The following is a 20,710-nucleotide window of genomic DNA, read 5'->3' as shown; positions in this document are numbered from 1 at the left end:
TTACAGCTCGACATAAATCTCAACCCTTCACCAGAAAACCTCGCGTGAAACTCTCAGAACTGTTGAAAATAAGCCAAGTTTGTTTTTGTTCAACAGCTTGTTTTGTTATCAAGGTTTACAAACTCCTGCCATGAGTTTGGAAGTGCCCGCAAATCCTGATCACAAATATATTAATCCAATAAGTGTACTTTGTTCCTATGATATTATAAAGTTTTTTTTATAGCTGTTGGAACATCCAGCTGGCTCTGTCTGACCCGCTGCATGATGGGATACACTTTTGACCGATCCCATAATCCTTCCAGGGGGAGGATTTAAGAAATCTGGATGATGATCTGAGAAACATGTTCCTGACATATTTTTTATCAGTGGTGCATTTGGGCAGAGGTTTTGACCTGACTGCTGTTTTCAGAGCGGTATCAGTTACACGAGTCAAGCTGCGGTGGTATGATCATGACCTTAACAGACGTCGTCTCTTGGGGCTGCTCCATATCGCCGCTGTTCTTCGCCCCCAAAGGTGTCCAGTGAATCGACACAATTGCTCTCCGACGTTTTCCACTCTTTATCGCCCCTCAGGCTGAGTTATTCTCTCAGCTACTGAATGGGGGGGCGCCGAGCAGGATTTCTGGGAATGAAATCAGAGCTTGCTGCTAAATAGGGGTTCCCTCTCACTTCTGGTAAATGCACCAGAGAGGGGGGAAAGAGCCAGTTCTCTTCTCTGGTAGCTTTTAATATGCAATGTCCACACCAGGCCCATGTGTTGAGAAAATTACAGAACATGTTTATTTTATAAGCTTTTATGGTCACATTTTGTTGACTCAGCGGTATCTGCACATTGAAGGCAGCTGTCAACTTGCTCCTCTAGGTCCCTGTAGTGCAGTTGGTAGTATTTGATCAGGGGAGAATAATACCAGGGTGAGAACCCACAGGGAACCATTCATCTACCAACACCAAAGCTGAAAAGTTAGGAAAACTGGGGGGCTATTTTCTTTTTGTGCAGTATTTGACATGGTAATATGCAACAGGGACCCTAAATAATGTGGGCGGGTGTGGGGCTGTTGCACAACATGATTTAAGCTCCAGTTAAGGAGCTCATCCAAGTTAGGATGTCCCACGCGTACAGAAGGAGGTGAGGGTGTTTTATTACCAGGGACATACCTTCGTTTCTTCTGCATGTGCTCCTCTATGAGCTGGAATGGGTCACATGTTAGTTGTGCATGTGCCTAGCTGAGAGTTTGAAGAAAAGAAAGAAAAATTGTTAAGAATAGATGCAGGAGAAAATGTGTGCATCACATAAGCTGAGACTTTGTTGGAGGAATAAAGATTGAACGCACCCTCTAAAGGGATTTCTTATCTCTTGTTGCGTACCTTTGTACAGATCAATTTTTTCTGAACACTAAGCCACCATTTGACATTTTCTCTATCTGTAATGTCGTTGACATTCCACACAACTTCAGCCTCAACCCTTTTTTTCCCTTTCCACCCCTGCAGGGAATAAAGTGAGCTGAGTCTTACATAATACCTAACACTATATTTGACCATTGAGCTTCAGAGTGTTTCAACTATGCAATAACCTCTGTTATGCAAAGGTACTACCACAGTGATGGCATAACTGTGGACCTGCAGGGCCTGAAGAAAATGTTGTAAATAATGCCGCAGCTGTCAGTGTCAGTTAATTAATAAAAAGATCAGAAAACAAATCTCATCCTGTAACGTGAAACTATTTCCAAAACGACTTGTTGGATCAAGTTTTTTAACTAACCAGTCTTGAAGGGACAGTTCAACCCAAAGTCAAAAATACATATTTATCCTCTTACCTGTAGTGCTGTTTATCAATCTAGATTTTTTTGGTGTGAGTTGCCAAGTGTTTGATATATCAGCTGTAGAGGTGTCTGCCTTCTCTCTAATATAATGGAACTAGAAGGCACTCAAGTTGTGGTGCTCAAAGTGCCCAAAAATCAATTTGAAAAACTCAACAGCAATGTCTCTTTCCAGAAATCATGACCCAGTTACTCAAGATAATCCACAGACCTTGTTGTGAGCAGTTTCATGTAGGAACTACTTTCCTTCTTCTGAACTACATGCACCAACCGTATCACTGTGCAGAAGGAAGCGTGCATCTACTCATGAACGACCAGTTTGTGCTTGTGAAAGCTTGAGATGTAAACATTAATAGCGTGCTTCTCCACTGGGCTGTAATGTTAGCTAGCTAAGTGGTGCTAGGTGAGCTTGCAGTAGACAGACTGTTCTTGTGTAATATTCGTACATATACCTACAAAAAGCTATGCACCCCATTTTATATATATCCCACGTAATCATGAGCAAGCGATTGCGTGACCAATGTGCTGACAGGAGCAAACAGGGAAGTATTTCCTGTAAGGAGGTAGACTGGGGAAGTGGATGAGTCACAGAACACATAATTTTTCAACACAAGATCATGTGAACCCAAGTCAGTGACATCACCATCTTTCTTTTCCTCAACCTAACCTACATAAATTAACTTGCCTAAACCTGACCTTGAACTTAACGTTAAGTACATTATGTAATTCATGGATCACTGTTTTAGATATCAAAGGGTCAGTGTGTAAAATGGGTTGAAAACAGTGACATCAGTGGTCAAATTCTAGATTGCAGGGCTCACTCGCTCACCCCTCCCGTCGGGTAAATGACGGTGGCCTCGTAGGGACAAAAAGCCTTGCGCACGAGTTTTTTAGGAGTAGGTCTATCTAGCGACGAGGTGAATATTTATTTAGAAATCTAAACTATGTTACGATATTGTAATGAATCCCCCACGAGCAGGAGACCAGAGGAGCGTTCAGGAAAAAGGCCAGTTTATTTGAGCACTCCAAAAACTCCGGTAACACTCCAGGGGGTAAAAGACCCAAACTGTCCCAAACTCTGACTCTTCTAGCGTAACAGACACACTTCATACACACATACTCGTTTACCATACTAAGTGGGGACCCCCCTCCCCTCTCTGCTCCACCAATCTCCAACCCGCACACTGACTGACAGCGTAGCCGGTAAACAGAGCTCAGCTGTTTATTTAGCCTAACAATATCTCCAGACTATAGTAGCTGCAATGGACGACTCTGAACATGATTTTGAAGAGTTTCTTGTAGCGGACACAGACCCAGAGTCATACCTGTTTGAGCTGGAGCATACAGATGAGGAATTCCATGTGTTGGATGCTGAGCGGGCGAGAAGAGAGGCTGAATGCACAGAATGGGATTCGGGGCTACTGCTGCCATCGCTGGGGAGATACAGTACAGGCCAAAAGTTTGGACACACCCTCTCATTCAATGCGTTTTCTTTATTTTCATGACTATTTACATTGTAGATTCTCACTGAAGGCATCAAAACTATGAATGAACACATGTGGAGTTATGTACTTAACAAAAAAAGGTGAAATAACTGAAAACATGTTTTATATTCTAGTTTCTTCAAAATAGCCACCCTTTGCTCTGATTACTGCTTTGCACACTCTTGGCATTCTCTCCATGAGCTTCAAGAGGTAGTCACCTGAAATGGTTTCCACTTCACAGGTGTGCCTTATCAGGGTTAATTAGTGGAATTTCTTGCTTTATCAATGGGGTTGGGACCATCAGTTGTGTTGTGCAGAAGTCAGGTTAATACACAGCCGACAGCCCTATTGGACAACTGTTAAAAATCATATTATGGCAAGAACCAATCAGCTAACTAAAGAAAAACGAGTGGCCATCATTACTTTTCCTTTCCTGGGTCGGTCCTCATGTGTGCCAGTTTCGTTGTAGCGCTTGATGGTTTTTGCGACTCCACTTGGGGACACATTTAAAGTTTTTGCAATTTTCCGGACTGACTGACCTTCATTTCTTAAAGTAATGATGGCCACTCGTTTTTCTTTAGTTAGCTGATTGGTTCTTGCCATAATATGAATTTTAACAGTTGTCCAATAGGGCTGTCGGCTGTGTATTAACCTGACTTCTGCACAACACAACTGATGGTCCCAACCCCATTGATAAAGCAAGAAATTCCACTAATTAACCCTGATAAGGCACACCTGTGAAGTGGAAACCATTTCAGGTGACTACCTCTTGAAGCTCATGGAGAGAATGCCAAGAGTGTGCAAAGCAGTAATCAGAGCAAAGGGTGGCTATTTTGAAGAAACTAGAATATAAAACATGTTTTCAGTTATTTCACCTTTTTTTGTTAAGTACATAACTCCACATGTGTTCATTCATAGTTTTGATGCCTTCAGTGAGAATCTACAATGTAAATAGTCATGAAAATAAAGAAAACGCATTGAATGAGAAGGTGTGTCCAAACTTTTGGCCTGTACTGTATATATATATAAAAGCATAATTATAAGGCTACGAAAACCAAACGAATTTTATTTTATAGTGATTATACACTTATATAAACATATATAATGGGTAGAATATTCAGATTCAGATTCAGATTGACAATAAACCATGCCAAATATTACACACTGGCCCTTTAAATGAACCATTAGAATGAGGATGCACTGCAGTAGATGCGCACTTCCTTCTGCATAATCATACAGTTGGTGAGAAGAAAATAGTTCCTACATGAAACTGCTCACAACAAGGTCTCTGGATTATCTTGACTAGCCGGATCATGATTTCTGGAAAGAGACATTGCTGTTGAGTTTTTCAACAGGCAATTGGCAATTTGAACACCACAAGCTGAGTGCCATCTAGCTCCACTATATTGGAAAGAAGGAAGACATTTCTAAGGCTGATATCTCCAATACTTGGCAACTCGCACCAAAACAAAGGCTGATAAATAGCACAACAAGTAAAGGTAAAAATCTGTAGTTTTGATTTTGGGGTTGAACTGTCCCTTTAACAGCTTTGGGAAATACTGTATAATCAGTAGCCACACTTTTAAAATCAGGGTTTGGTAACAGCAACACAACAAAAGTAATGATTTGATTTCAGTCCGACAACAGGATAAAGGTTACAACAGATCAACTCAGGATTAATGTGTGATTGCTTTTCACAACTAAGTATTTTTCCATTTCAGTGTGCAGGTGTGGAAAGAGCGGAGAGCTTATGTATAATGCCACTTGAGTCTTTAGTGTATTTTGGTGTGTGTTTTTTTCTCCAGCAGCACACTGGTGTGCTCTGCCAAGCACTATACTGTAATCAATCAAGCAGGCAGTGGAGGGAGTCTGACGTCAGAAGCGCGGCTGCTTGCGTAACCTTGCTCCACTGTCCCATAGATTTGTCATCCGGAGCAATCTGAAGAAAAGTAAACTCTCTTATCACACACTGGCTCTATCGCAGGTATAGGCCCCCAGGGTCCAGTCTGACAGGTCAGCTCAACCTGGTTGTATGCAGGTTATCTGCTGCCGTGGCAGAGTGAGCCTGAAAAGCAACTCTGATACAATCATCATTCACAAAATCAAAGTGGACTTTTTAAAATTAAACATGCAGTGTAATGTCAACCATGCAATGTAATAGCAGCAGCTGCATTGCTATTTTAGCTATGGCAACACTGTCCTCAGTTACACATGATGCACACTCTAATAATAGCAAACACTTGGTCTTCTAGTATAACATGTCCTCAGTGACAGATGAGGGAAGTCTTCTTGTGGAAATAATTCACTTAGATTGTAGTGGGCCCTGACAGACTGGTAAGAAAAGAGCTTCACAACTCATCCTGTGCGACAGACGGAGTGTTATCTGTCTTCGCACAATTGATCATTGTGACACTTCGCTGCTTGTTGTTTGGCAACATCGATTTTCAGCCAAGCTTTTACAATGCGCTGTGACGTCCAATCATGTCCCCACACTTGAGAGAAAAACCCTTTCCCCGCATTGTTCCTCTTCCTGTCGCTGCCCATGAGGCAAAGACAGATAGAGATATTTGACCAAAAAAAAAATAAAAAAAATACAGTCTGATGTGTTTTATCTGCCGTTGAGCACAAAAGCAGAGAAAAGGAGTCTTCAACAGACTTTCACTGATGGTCTTTAATAGTATGTACACAAGACTACCAGATTAGTTCATAATGTTTAATCATGGTCAGGACTGGAACATACGCCTGTCTAATGCATCATTTGTTAAAGGTGTGTTTAAATACTGGCTATCTCACCGCACCTACTAGACTCACAGTCTCAGTTGTCATGGCTCCAGCAGGATGTCAACTCAGGGATAAACAGTGGATCCAGAAGCAAGGACAAGACTTAAAGGGAAAATTTGCCACATTTTCTGTAGGTGTCCAATCAGTAGTGATAGATGTAGCTTACTGAAGCAATAAATTCCTCACTGTGTGCTATGTTGACCGAGAAAGCTGAGCTTCAAAATCTGTTGTTCTTCCTGCATCCAGCACCGTCATTTGTGATGTACAACAACGTTTTAAGTGGAAGAGGTGACGCAAGACAGTGACACGGTTGGAGGCAGGAAGCTCTGCAGGCTGGGTTTCGTCTCCAGGTGGCCACGGGGAGAGCTGTAGATGCCGCTCAAACACAGAACTTCCTTTTTCTCCTTGCTTGTATTGCAAACAGATATTGATATCTACATTATCAATAGCAAAAATGGCATCCCAAAGTATGAAGGCAGAAAATGTTATGGGCGAATGTAACATATCAGTGGTTTGCAGAAACACACAATGCCAACTTTTATTCTTGTGATTAGGTTGGCTGGATACATTCATTAGGATGTCGAAGCTAAGCTGAAGAAGTCAACCAAGACCAGTAGGCCAAGATGGCAGATGATCAAGCATGAAGCTTGCATGCAATGCATCCTGGTACATGTAGGCACTGCCAGCATGGCTTCTCACTCCGACCTTGTCACATCTTGACACTTTGGTCATGGACTTTCCATGTGCAAGGTACCCTGGGTGCATTGGTTCTTGATGTTCTGGGACACCATGGCAAGTTCTGCCTGTCACATGTCTTCTTTCAAGACACACTTCTTTTTTCACAGGAAATTTACGTCAGTACAACACTGCAAATTTAAGTTTTTTTCCTTCAGCAACAAACACGCATGGTTGGGTTTAAAAGAGAAGAAGTGGATTTGGCTTTAGAATCTTACGGGACACAAACACCACTGTTTTGGGTGAAAGTCGTTGTTTGTTGGACCCATCCTCTAGCCCTCCCGCCTGCCCCACTCAGGATTTCACTGACGCTGCCAGTCGGCATTAAACTACAACGGCAACTGGACGTGTATCATGCCAATACTAAAGGACACCTTTTTTCGTTGGTTTCTGACGCTGCAAGTCACTGCCCAAGCGTCGGATTTCAACAACTTCGGAGTGAGACTGGGCTCACTAAGGAATTTATTGCTTCAGTTGACTACATTTACCATTGATTACACTGATTGGACATGGACATAAAATGTGGCGGGTAGTGTTGACCCTCAGTAACACCCCTAGTAGAGCGTGCACCCCATGTAGGCTGAGTCTATAGCAGCAGCTTGGGGTCAATTGTGACTTATGGTCCTTTGCTGCATGTCGTCCCCCCTTCATGTCAATACTAGCAAATTTTCCCTTTAACAGAAGGTGAAAAGGTGAATTAAACACAAACACAGTGAACAAATTTCAGGAGTTGTCTCTTGTCTAAGTTGTGTTAACTGTTTTTCATCCACTGCATGAGTTAAGTGACTTCCCATCCGACTGACTCCCTCTGACATGAGGCTGTGAGGGAACCTGAGAATGTCAAGTGGCCTGACATTTACCTCCCGTCATTGTTCTCTCGCTCCCGAGTGTTTCACATTCAGGTAAATGCTGGTTCTGCTCTCAGGATGCACAGCTGCCACACGGAGGGTTATTTATAGTCGGATGACGCAGATGTCTCACATCGGCACCTGGCAGGACCCTCAGCTGGAGACGCTTCTGCCCAGCTGCTCGACAACCGTGGATGCTGTTGCCATGGGAAACAGGATTATGTTGACATCACAGGATTGGAAGTGATCTTCCGTGGAGACCAAATCCATGGTACGCCCACGACCCGACCTCTCGGAGGCTTTTCAGACTATTATTGTCGACCTCCTGCTGTGTGTTGTGGACAACAGTGTGAACTTAACACACATGCATCTGCTTAGGGAGGATGATGCCTGAGTGCGTAAGAGTGTGTGTCCGCTGGCCTGTGTTTTATTGCGGCATCACTAAAAACCCACAAAGACCAATCATAAAATGAACTTCACACTCTTGTAAACATTTTACAGGTGTGCTAACATGCTGTGTGGACGTGTATGAGTTGTTAGGGATTCTATAAATGATGACATATATTTGGTTGAAAGAGGAAATTACTAAAGTTTTCACCTGCATTGTCCACTGGCAAATTACATACTGTTCTCACCACTAAAAGAGTCATGTCTGCTATTGTGAGTAATGTCTGCCATTGTGCGAGGTCCATCATTAGGGGATATCAAGTGCATTTAAACACATAACAGACTGCACGCAGGACAGGATGAGATGTAAAGACAGTGACGATGTGACCACAGTCCACTCCTGTGAGAAGTGAAGCAGAGAAACTTATAGACAATGAATGCATCTCAAAGCAGCTAAATAAACCAGTCTGTGTGCGTTATCCTCTCACTGTAATTATTTTGTTATGCCTCAGATGGACCATTAGGCTACACACAGTAGGCATGAAAAAGCTGACATGCATTCTGCACAGAGCAGAGGAATGTCTCTATATCTGCACCAACACAAATAAAAAACTACTCTGCACCACAGATAAGGAGGCACAGTGGAAAGAAGTGGCAGTGAGGTATCTGAAAACGTAAATGGAAACCTAAAAGGGCATCACGGGTTATCGGAGCCTTTTCATAAACCCCTGCACAATCATGAGCGAATTGAATGAAAGATTGTTCATGTGGTTGAAGCCTTGAATTTTCCATCGGCTAAACAAACAAATAACTCAAAGGTAAGGCCATTCCACTTCACATCCACTAAAAATGATAAGAGACTATAAAAATGTGTGATCAGCAAGCAACATTTTAAAGGTTTAATAGCCTGCTATCACAGTTTAAATACTCTGCAGTTGACAAACAGCTGCTGGATCTTGCTGAAATACATGATGGATTTGCAGGAAGTTTTATGGTCTATTTTATGTATGATAGGCTACTATAAGACTGGATAGGCTGTACATGAAGAGTGGAGATAGAAAAACACATGCATTTGTACTGTCTAGTCTATTTGCAGTATTTTTTTGGGCATAATAGAGTGCACCATGGATAACGTTTCTTTGGCAGGCTGACGTAGAAGTGGTTCCCTTGACAAAAAAGCCAATGGGATTTTTCTGTTGGATAATGGATTATTGCGGAAAATAAGCAAACAAACATTTATGATTTTTACATGTTTTGCTCAGCAAGATAATCTTCACAAATGGACACCATTTTTTAAGTGTATTTTCAAGTGTGAATAAAAGGGCTAGAAGTAAAATGCTAACATTAAACTATAAACAAACTACAGTCGCATGATTTAACATCCCTGCCATAAAGAGGCTGTAAAGCCATGTTTGACGTGATGACATTCTGCAAGTCTCATTTTAGAACTTGTTAGCAGCCAGTTTTTTTAGGACATGTAATGGCTTAAAATTCATGAGTGGGGTATTTATTTTTGTATTTTATGTCATAAAACAAAATGTGAAAGTCTCTTCAGCTTGCGTTAACCACAGACCTTATTTCAGGCATCTAACCAAAAACCCATTAAAAAACCCTGCTGACTTTGAGATGAGGGAAGTGCCAAAATGCTAACTCACTTCCAGGTTTCAGGCAGAGATTTATAATAATATTTATAATAATACCTGGATACTGGAAACAAAACCACCATGGACCAAAAAATTAATAATAGAGTCATAAGTTTGAGGTGTCAACAGTTTTACAGATGTCTCTTTTATAATGGTGGTCTATAGGAAAAATAATTTTTTGTGCCGCAGGGGATTTTTTCACTGTAATACTGTGAGTGGCCACTGGAAAAAAAATTGAGGGCAAGGCTGAGCTACTCTCCTGTAGGTCTGCCTCTGACTCAAGCAGGAACCTTGTTGGCTGAAAAATGAAGCCAACACAGAAGTGCCAAAAACTGCAGTTCTTTAAATGGCCACTTGAGGCTGGCGCCAGAAGCCAGTCAATGCTGATGGACTCCCGTGTTAAAATGCCCAACGATGCGGCAGAAATAAACATGTTTACAGCCTGGTACAGACAATGGTGTTGGTTTCTATAGCTAATTTCAACATTCATGACAGCTGTAAGGGCGGTGATTTTTTTTTATATATATATATATATATATATAACTCACTCGTGTACATTTTATTTAGTATTAAAGTTATGCATAATTGAGGGCAGCCACTTTGAGTGACAGGCTGTCTGCTGATAGTGTCCTCACCTTGTCGTAAGATCCACCCCTCGCTCCTCCACAGCTCCAAATATGGTCACATTTGGCTCCAAAAACCAAGATAACCACACCTGTAGTGCTGCTGACCTCAAGGCTTCACAATGGGAGTCCACAAATCAATGGGTGATGTCATGCTGGTTATGTCCATTATCTGTCTACGCTCTGATTCTTATGGAATTCACGTGATTTCATGTGGTTAAGCGATCAATTGCTATCACTGTAAATGGGCTGCTGCGTTTCCTCGATAGGGACTGCTAAGTAAAGGACCATATATTTTTGTTCGGATGTTTATGATGTTATATATTGTTCAAAAGGGGAAAAAGAAAAGAAAAATCGGCTAAGTTGACACAAATAGGACAGGAAATAAGACAGAAAATGCAGAAAAACACACATCTGCTACACAAAAATATCATTTATTGGCTAATAATACCTGTTCAGCTCTCTTTACAGAAGGTTAAAAGGAACTAGAGGTCAGTAAACTTAGCTTGTGACTGGAAATTTACCAGGTGGAGTTTTCTGGATAATCTTGATTGGACAAACGAACATGTAACCAGCTGCTGCTGAAGTGCCCTCTGGCAAGGCCTTTCCTCTACTTTACTTACGTTCTTCTCTCTGTGTTCTTATAGGTCTGCATGATCTTACAGTGTATGAACGTGAAGCAGGGCGTTACTGGAAAAACATCGTGCATGCTCTGCAAACATTGCCTACGCAAATAAAGAAATGCATCATAGCAGGAAAAGTTTAGGTGGTGTTTGCACAGCTCTTGTCTCACCTCTGTCATTTGTACTTTTATTTATGATATAAATAACCAAAGAGTGGATTGATAAACGCTTCTTTCGGATACTGCTGCAGCTTCAGATCAAAAGATCATTAGATCATGAGGCTTGTTTGAGGGAAAACCCTGTCAGCATGCAGGGTGCACGGTGAGCAGGGCCGAGGGGAGGAGGCTGTCATATGCGTCACATGAAGGGTGTTCCCTGCAGACAGGGCGTCCATAATCAATGACCAAACACAGCAGCCAATCACAGCGCGCATGCTAATGAGGTGGCTTTAAACCCTCTGATGAATCGGTTCTTTGCAGACTGACCGGATTTTAGCGGCGCACACCGGAGGAAACAGCGGATCCCACTCTCACCTCCGACACCTTTGACTCAACTAACTTTTTCTACTCTTCACTCCAACCTTACTAACCGGACACAGGAATATCTCACTTGTGCTGAAGACAGAAGACACAGAGCTCGGGCTGAAGGGAAAGCGCTGATCACAATCTGCTGATTTTGTTTGTTTGTTTGTTTTCTTTTTTATTTGCAAGTTAACATCGCCATGTCTTGCGGTGATGCGTCGGATCAGAGTCGGCGGTTCTGTGTGTTGTCTTGGGATCAGGTGCAGCGCTTGGACTCGATCCTGGGGGAGGCTGTCCCCATCCACGGCCGAGGAAACTTCCCCACTCTGTCCGTGCAGCCACGCCAGATTGTCCAGGTAACGTCACCAACCCACGCAAATATTCAAACTACTGTAATTTACGTGTTTATCTGTTTCAGATTCACCTCTGAGCACGAGGCTCCCCCTTTTTTTAAAAGTTAGAATTGCACAGGCTATTTAAATGCGTGGATATGAAACTGAATATTAGCTGACTATCTTTCAGTTGGGTGAAACCTGTGGATCAAAAAGTCACTCTTACATGTTATCTCACTGTGATTAAATATGAAAATGAAACTGTACTTTGTGTGTCTGGATCTCCTGTGGAAACCTCTCCAGGGCCCCTGGTGGTCTCCAGACCCCTAATTTAGGAGCCACTGACAAACCCAGGATAAAACCTATGTGGATTATTTGCACCCTTCCTTCCTCAGTTGTATTTCCATGCCACATTACATCATCATTTTGTTGGGTCTGGTTCCTCTTTTGGGGGCTTTTTGACTCCTCATTTCCTCCCAGGACTGCTGTGTATTCCTTCAGTGATTATAGTCTTAGAAGTATCTGCAAGCTGTGGCTCTTCTTTATATCTCAATGACACTAAATTTAAGTATTTCTTACACGTTTTATTGCAAACACCAGAATTAAAAAAAAAGGAAATGGTGTTTTTCATTCTGATTTGTCAAACAACAGACTGAAACACACACTGCCATTACAGCTCCCTCGCTTTGACTTAAAATGTATGAAACAAACTTGTGCCAAGGTCCCTCCACATTTCCAGCCACTTATACGCTGTGGCTGGATCACATTTCACTTCTCCTGCAGTGTCTCTAGATAGTTGGCTGTGTATTAAAGTGCGAGTTAAATGCCCATGATAGAATTTCAGAATGAACATACAGCGGAGAAAAGTCAGGTAATGTGTCGTAGAGTCATTTTTTCCCCATTTCATTTACACATTGACATATTCAAGATGAGCTCAACAAGCTCGTGAAGCCCCAGAGCTTCATGCTTGTGGTTGTGGAAAGATGAATGCTCCATTGAGCGTACAGGAGGCTTAAATGCAGGTTTGAGCCCTAAATGTGGGGACTCTGTTTCCCCCGGATTTGTGGAAACCCCATATAATTTTATTTAGCTCAAATCTGCCATCTGCCACATAGATTTACTCAGTGGTTGGCAGAGCATCGATCAACAGTGGATCTGCTGTCGAGAAAGCCCAAAAGGAAGCTATTTAGCGTAAATGGGTTTTGATGATGTTATGAATCACGGGAGGCACGGCTGAGAGTGTGGACCTTTGTCCTGCTGCAGGTTTAGGGGGATAAACGTCCACTGCAGCATCACGCAGCTCGAGAGTCCAAGGAAGTTACAGGGCTGTAACTGTAGATCTGAGATAACAACATAGTGTTCTTAACTGCTTCACAGCTTATGAGCGAGACACTCTTTATTGCACAACCCCTTGGGCTTTTTTTTAGATTTAAGAATTTCTTTTTCTTCAAAAAGAAGAGGCTCAACATATCAAAAGCATAGGTTTTGTTACAATATTGGGGGGGCATACAGGAAATACATGTCTGGGGATCCTCCTTTAGAATATTTTGAGCATCAAACACTTAATTTCCTGCATTCTGGTATTTTTTTTTTTTTTTTGGCACCAATTTGTGCCTTATCTGTATATTTATAGTGTAAATGTCTTTAAATCTGTCAAAATAAAGTCCTGCTTTCATGTTTTTTATTGAGAGGGAGCAGATGCATATGCTCTGAATATCAAGGGAGACGTGATCCCTGTGTCCCCCTGAAATCCACACCTACTTTGTAGTCAAGTGCATATATGATTACCTGTAGTCAGAGGGCGGAGGGAGGAAAGGTGTCAAGTCTAGGCCTGAGCCCGAATTTGTCTCCAACTGTGCTGACATATCAGACTGACCGCAAACACATCACAATATTATTGCTCCTGATTGGAATTTGAACCCAATTGGCACCACTTTATGACTGAACGATTACAGCGCCGATTCTCTGCCAAGTTATCCGACTATGATTTTGTTCCTTCCCACACTCCTGCGCGAAGGGTTGACTTGCCTTCAAATGTTTGTTTGTCCGTAGCCTGACCCAGTATGTATAAATAGAGCCAGCTTGTTATCTGATCACCATGGGAGAGAGAGTTAACAGACACTAATCTGACAGGTCATTGCCAGTAGGGAGATTTAGGATTGGGTGCGAGTGTGTGACAACTAATTTGTGCTGCAGGTTTTTTTTTTTTTTTTTTACTGTTTGAATTATTATTTGCTCAATGGAAATGTTTGCGGGGAAATGTAGCTTACATGTACAGTGTGTCAGGCATTTATTTGTTTTTTTGTTCCAGTCTGCTGCAAGTGTCAATCGTGCATACGCTGAATAAATAAGAAAAACGTCTTAAAACAACTCCGCAGATCCAACAAGGATGCTGCGGCTATTTGTTGATGTGTCATTATCTTTCAGATCTAAGTTTTCACTGAACTCTTTGATTGCTTCCAAATGTTCTGACAACAATAGGTTCGGTAAGATGAGTCTGTGTTTGATGTCTTATTTCAGACATGTTTCCTCTTTGCGCTTGAGAGCAGTGATGTTGGCACACCCTGTCCAGCTGTAGATCATCCTCTCCCAGTGTGGCTGCATTGACGCGAGACAGTTTAAACATCTCACAGGTCACTGGGACACAGGAAGGGAAAAGTCGCTGACCCTTAATGACCTGAGATTGTGACGTTTAACCTAAAGCAAGGGTTTTAAAAAAAAAAAAATTGTTGGACACCACTGGTCCTGCACGCTGGTGTGCACGCTCCCTTGGTTGGAGTTCAGGATTATAAATCCTATCACTGTGTTTGTGATAAGATAAGACAATCTCACCCAGTGGGAGTTGGACCTGGACACTCACCAGCCCTGCTGCTCTTTGTTTGGGCTATTCAGGTTTCATTCAGACTGAGGCTGATGGTGATGAAATGGACTTTAGTGAGCAGCGGTATTGATCTTGGCTCACAAAGTATTGATTTCCACTAGGCCCATGTGGAGCTTATTTGGACAGATTTCAAGAGTCTTATAGATGTGTGTATTTCTTCTATAATTTCTGCAACTACAAGGCCATTTGTTCCATTTTTGTCTGTTTCTTTTTTAAGAGAATCTATATATGATTAATAACATGCTGTGTCTCTGTCTTGTCCCTGTCCAGGTGGTGCGGGCAAGGCTGGAGGAGAGGGGTGTGTGCGTTAAGGACGTGAGGCTGAACGGCTCGGCTGCCAGCCATGTGCTCCATCAGGACACTGGACTGGGCTATAAGGATCTGGACCTGATCTTTGGTGTGTCACTGAAAGATGATCAGGCCTTCCGTCTGGTGAAGGACGTCGTGCTGGACTGCCTGTTTGACTTCTTGCCAGCCGGGGTCTCAAAGGAGCGCATCACAGCACTGACCCTCAAAGAGGCCTATGTACAGAAACTGGTTAAAGTCTGTAATGACACGGACCGCTGGAGCCTCATCTCGCTGTCCAACAACACGGGCAAGAATGTGGAGCTTAAATTTGTGGACTCGTTACGGCGGCAGTTTGAATTCAGTGTGGACTCTTTCCAGATTTGCCTTGACTCTCTGCTCTTATTTGACCGCTGCTCAGAGACACCCATGTCTGAGAGCTTTCACCCCACTGTGATCGGGGAGAGCGTGTACGGGGACTTCAAGGAAGCCATGGACCATCTGTGTCAGAGGACCATAGCTACACGCAGCCCGGAAGAAATCAGAGGGGGCGGGTTATTGAAGTACTGCCACCTGCTGGTGCGAGGGTTCACACCCTCTTCGGAGGCGGACATGAAGCAGATGCAGCGCTACATGTGCTCACGCTTCTTCATTGACTTCTCTGACATAGGAGAGCAACAGAGGAAACTGGAGGCCTACCTGCAAAACCACTTTGCCGGGATGGAGCACAAACGGTACGAGTGCCTGATGACTCTGCACCACGTGGTGAACGAGAGCACCGTGTGTCTGATGGGCCATGAGCGGCGCCAGACACTCAGCCTCATCTCCATGCTGGCGCTGAAGGTGCTAGCTGAGCAGAACGCCATCCCCACTGTGACGAATGTGACGTGTTACTACCAGCCAGCTCCGTATGTGCAGGACATTAACTTCAGTAATTACTATATTGCACATGTGCAGCCACCACAGGTTTCGCCGTGCAGTAATTCATATCAGACATGGCTGCCCTGTAGCTGAACTGACTCTTATCCCTCTTTATCTTTGAAAGGAAGTGGACTGAAAATACACAAAAAAAAGACTTTTTTTTTGCCAAATGTGACTTCACTAAAACAATCCTGTACTGCTGTACATCTGATTGAGCCGACACATGAATTTTTCTCACTTGTACTCTCTTGCAAAACATCTGTAAGATTGCTGGTCATTTCTGAGATGTAGCGATGATATCTTGTTTAAGTATTAAAGTCTTTATGATACTTTATATATGTCAAAAAATACATTTTTGAGGAAACATTGAAGCTGGTATTATTTTCATACTCTGGCTTTATTTTTTTTTAATTACATACTGGACCAAAGATGTATTTGCTGTTCAGAAAGGGAATGTTGTTATGATTCCAAGTGCCTAAAATGAACCATGAAATGTTCTAAAAGGAAAAAAAAACATCTGTAAAGTGAGAACTGTGCATTCAGTGTTTTCTAGATTACTCTGTCTCTCTTTTCAGGGACTGAAGCATTCAATTTTGTGAGATTAAAAAAAGGGAAAAACTACAGTTTTATTTGTATCGTGGTTATTTTATTTTAACCTTGGCCTATAATGATTGTTGACATTTTAATCTCCGGTTCTAAGGGCTGCACTTAGTTTAAACCGGTCATTATCTGAACTGCTTCGCCATTCACACAGTCAAGTTGTATATTCCTCACATGGCCATCGTAAACAGAAGTTTTTCATTGAAACTGGGAGTAGCTTTGACTCACACTTTTGTCCCGTCTTGCTCTGGATGCATGGGATGAATTGGAGGTAGTTTATCCTATACTCGATAAGCTGATGACAACAAGGCGGCTCATTTCCACTAACCAGGCCCATTGAAATGCATATACTGTTGGCTGGAGTGAGTTGCATTTGTTAAACCGGGGCTGAGGATCCATTACAATCTGAGGACATGAACCATAAGGAGGCTTTTCTAAAAGCACAATGGCTTCTCTCTCCTCTCTGATACTAAAGCTTTTTAACAAAGACTGGCCTGTTCTCCCACCCATGTTACCACTGGAAACCCAGCCCTGTTTGCTTGACCGATTCCATATCCATGTCATTTTGTCTGAGTCCAAATCAAAAAATCTTTACACGCATAGCTAGAATCTAATATAACTGATTAAATGTTCTTCTGTTGGCCTAATATTAAATTCAATGCAGTTTTGAAGACCACATTTACTTGGCATCACCGTGGATCCTTGGTTTGCTGTCAGAGCAGCCCACATTATTATGGCATGGATTCAGATGTAGCAGATTTGTCGGCTAAACCTTCTCTGCTAACTCTACTCCAGCATCGTATAACAAGGGGGGTTCAAGATTAATAATGCTGTTAAAACCAAATTTACCTGTTATGTAACTTAAAATGGCAACACCAGACATTGTTTTGCCTTTTTTGAGGTTGAATTAGGTTTAGTTGACATGTACATGGGTAAGGTGTATTTGAAAATGTGGCTTTTTCTATTTGTTTAGGCCTTTTTCTTTTGACATCACTGAACCTGGATCTTTTGTGAAACCTTACAGAGGACAGATTTTAAGGAGCTCGGTGGTGAAGTGCTGACAGGCAGAACAGAGTATTTGGCTTGTAATGTCAGAGTGTACATCGTTATATCCTTTGGGAAGCATCATTTTGTGCAATTGTGACCAAAAAAGTGCTGGTTCTAACCGTTCTAATAGCATTTACGTGTCGACACATAAGTGTACAGTTACTCTCTGACCATACTGAGGAACAGAGGCGTCAGAATGTGCTACGGAGGTCACTGCTCCATGGCTGCCTTCAGCCCTGAGAAAACGTACGGCAAAATGTTCATTTAAACAGTGATGCACTGAGCAGCCTGTTGTGCATGGCCTCTTAATATTGGGTTTACTTAAGTATAATTCAAAGGGGCTTTTTTTGGCGTGGGAAACACAAGTTTACATTGCCAAAGCAAGTGTAAATTATTAGCAAAAATGATACCTACAATATGTAAAGATCTATTATGCATGTATTTATATACATGTCGCTGCTGATTGGGTAGTTCCTCTAACACACCCACTAAATGAGAGAAAACATACCTCAAAGCCTACTTTTTAACAATTTCATGTCGTTTCAAAGAAATATGTCGTTCAACCTGGAGACCGTAACAAAATGGTGCACACTGTTTTGAGACTGAATGTGCCCCAGGAAGCCTTCCAGCTTAGCTTTTTTCAGACATCTGATCGGCCAACATCTTCTTCTCCTTGCGCCAGGATTATATCATGGTATCATATTATATCATAGACCGATGGTTTGGCATACTCTTGACAGCGCTTCACTTATGTTTTTGCATGTTTATTTAGATGGACAAAAAATACCTATTAACATGCATACTGGGTCTTTCCATCCTTAGCATTTGTCATGTTATGCTTCCAGAATGTTGAAGAGAGTTGAAGAACAATCAGATACAAAATAGGATGTAGGCTCTACAGCATGATTTTTTTTTCTTGGCAACTTTCTTGTTTTCCCAAAGGATGGACAGATGTTCAGGATTTTTATCATCTCAAAGGGCTTGTAAAATAGTACATATAGCTGTTGTAAATGGGGAAAAAATCTTGCCGTGGGAGCGCACCCCCCCGACCCTCCTGTTTGGGATGAGCCCTAAATGTTCATGTCTGACTCCACCCCTGCCCGCAAGCCCTTGCTAGTCACATTCTGCCAATATTTACATCCGCCTGGCTAAGTAAAAACAAAAAATAGTTTATTTTACCATATGTGAGTCACACCCATTCATTCCTTCTTCACATCGAACTCTAACTAGATTTTTAAGTTGAGTGTTGAAAGACAGCACTAGAAATGTGGTGTTACTGAAGCCTATATATACACTGCCTTATCTTTTGTATAAATCTGTTAAATACAGGGTTACTGGGAACAGTCTGGAGCCAATATAAAGTAATGTAGGACTTTCTATTACCTCGCACACATGGCAAGATTAACCTGCAGGGCAAAGACTTGTTGCTGGAACTTCCCATCTGCTGCCATATATGCAATGTGTATACTCTCTGTAGCCTCCAAGTTACTGTTAAGTCTAGTGCAACCTCTGTGTCTGCTGGGTAATTTAATTAAACACAGCCTTATTGGGAGTATGCATGATGTGAGCACAGTATTAAATATTCATAATAATAATAAACTCCTACATTTTGACATTGTGTCTTTCAAAAACATTAGCTAATAACACAGAACACTCCTTTGTTGATGTTGCGCTGTACTGTTGTAAATTATTCTATCAATTTTGCAGTTAAAGCCAACCAACTGTACATACAAAGATTAGTTCAGGGAGTTTAGGGAGTGCTACTCAGCCTATGAAAACAGCTGTGTGATGTCCTCTGTGGCTCTGAAGGAGGTTTCTAAAGTCTGAGAGAATGTATTTATTTTTATCTCCACTCGGCCTCAGAGATTACAAATTGTTAACAGAAAGCCTCTGTTACCAACTGAGGGCGGGAGGTGGATTCATCATTATTTGGTCCCCAACTTCGCATCCTTTTTGTAACATTCTTGCGGGGAAGAAATATACAGCCCTTGATTTTAGTGGATTTCCACCTGCGGAAATATGTCTTAGGCCAATGAAATCCTTTGTTTCAACTAATGCCATACCCCCAGATCATAGCTAGTTTTTTGCCAATATGGGTTCGGTTCAGTTCAGTGTCCACTTCAGCTAGGATACAGTGACGATGCTAATGTAGCTGATATGCACTGGCGATAAGTGCAGAAGCACATGGCGAATTACGCATTTTCACATCGCACCAGTGAGAAACGGCTATTAATCGGTGAAGTACCCCTTTAATCAGACGACAAAGTCACCTGATGTGCAGTGAACCTGAGGCTTTTGGGGCACCTCACGACCTCAGTGTCCACTCACACAGCTTGTTAACTGTCACAAGTTGGAGCAGCTTTTTAATCCACAGTAGTCAGTGCTTCAAGATTCTGGTGTATAGAAAAATAACATAAGTGCTCTTATGGCTCAGGGGAAGCCTTACAACAGAGTGGCGTTTAGGACTGGATGTTACAATCCCTTGATGCACATACTTGAGACTATGAGTGGGAGTAACAGTGCTGTCTGGAGGTTTCTGAGTGGGGGCCAAAGGGTTATGGTTAGATGGAGAGAAAAGTAGGAAAGAGCCTAGGTCGATAGAAATGTAAGAAGTAGCATAGGGAAGGACGTCTGTGCAGACTGAACTCTCCCTTGCCGGACGGGGCTGTACATTCTACCTCCCCTTACTCCCTCATTTTGATGAGAGAAGAGAGAAGAAACTAAAATGAGAAAACGTACCTAACTTTAATCGAGGTGGAGTTTAACAGGTCAATTGTTGTTGCACATAGTTGTGATTGTGTGTGAAAGTTGGGGTGTTTAGGGAGGGTAAAAACTTCATTGAGGTCATCAGGTGGGTACCCTCCTTCACTGGTGTTTCCATGATAGGCCCACAACACCTGGCGTCCCAGGTGTGTTCCCCTCTGCTTTGACTCCCTTGAACCCTGCTGCTGTGAGTGGTATTTCAGGGCCCAAGTGGTGTTTCTCCTCTTAATCCATAGCCACTGCCTTGCCTGTTCAGCTGCGCCAGAGAGGGCTTTGATGGCCTGACATTGGGCTTGGCCTCGAATTCCCATTTCTTTAAGCAGCCTGGTGGTTGACTTGCCTATAAAGCCTCTGTAGTCCACTTCAACTGGGCAAACCTTCGCTTTCCAGCTGCATTGCTCAGAGTGGAGACGATGCTG

The 20,710-nt window shown here is 42.4% G+C and overlaps 1 protein-coding gene across 1 annotated transcript in view; it reads left to right on the top strand.

Moving 5' to 3' along the window:
* Positions 1-16,504, top strand: part of LOC117265953 (terminal nucleotidyltransferase 5B) — a 36,229-nt gene extending 19,725 nt beyond the window's left edge. The window contains exons 10-11 of the mRNA XM_078171874.1: positions 11,652-11,818; positions 14,946-16,504. Coding sequence (XP_078028000.1) covers positions 11,652-11,818; positions 14,946-15,974 — 1,196 coding nt within the window. The 3' untranslated portion in view covers positions 15,975-16,504. The remainder of the gene's footprint in view (positions 1-11,651; positions 11,819-14,945) is intronic.
* Positions 16,505-20,710: the final 4,206 nt, after the last annotated feature.

This window comes from Epinephelus lanceolatus, chromosome 10, assembly GCF_041903045.1.
Source record: "Epinephelus lanceolatus isolate andai-2023 chromosome 10, ASM4190304v1, whole genome shotgun sequence".
Taxonomy (NCBI): domain Eukaryota; kingdom Metazoa; phylum Chordata; class Actinopteri; order Perciformes; family Serranidae; genus Epinephelus; species Epinephelus lanceolatus.
This window is presented reverse-complemented; position numbering and strand designations above follow the sequence as displayed.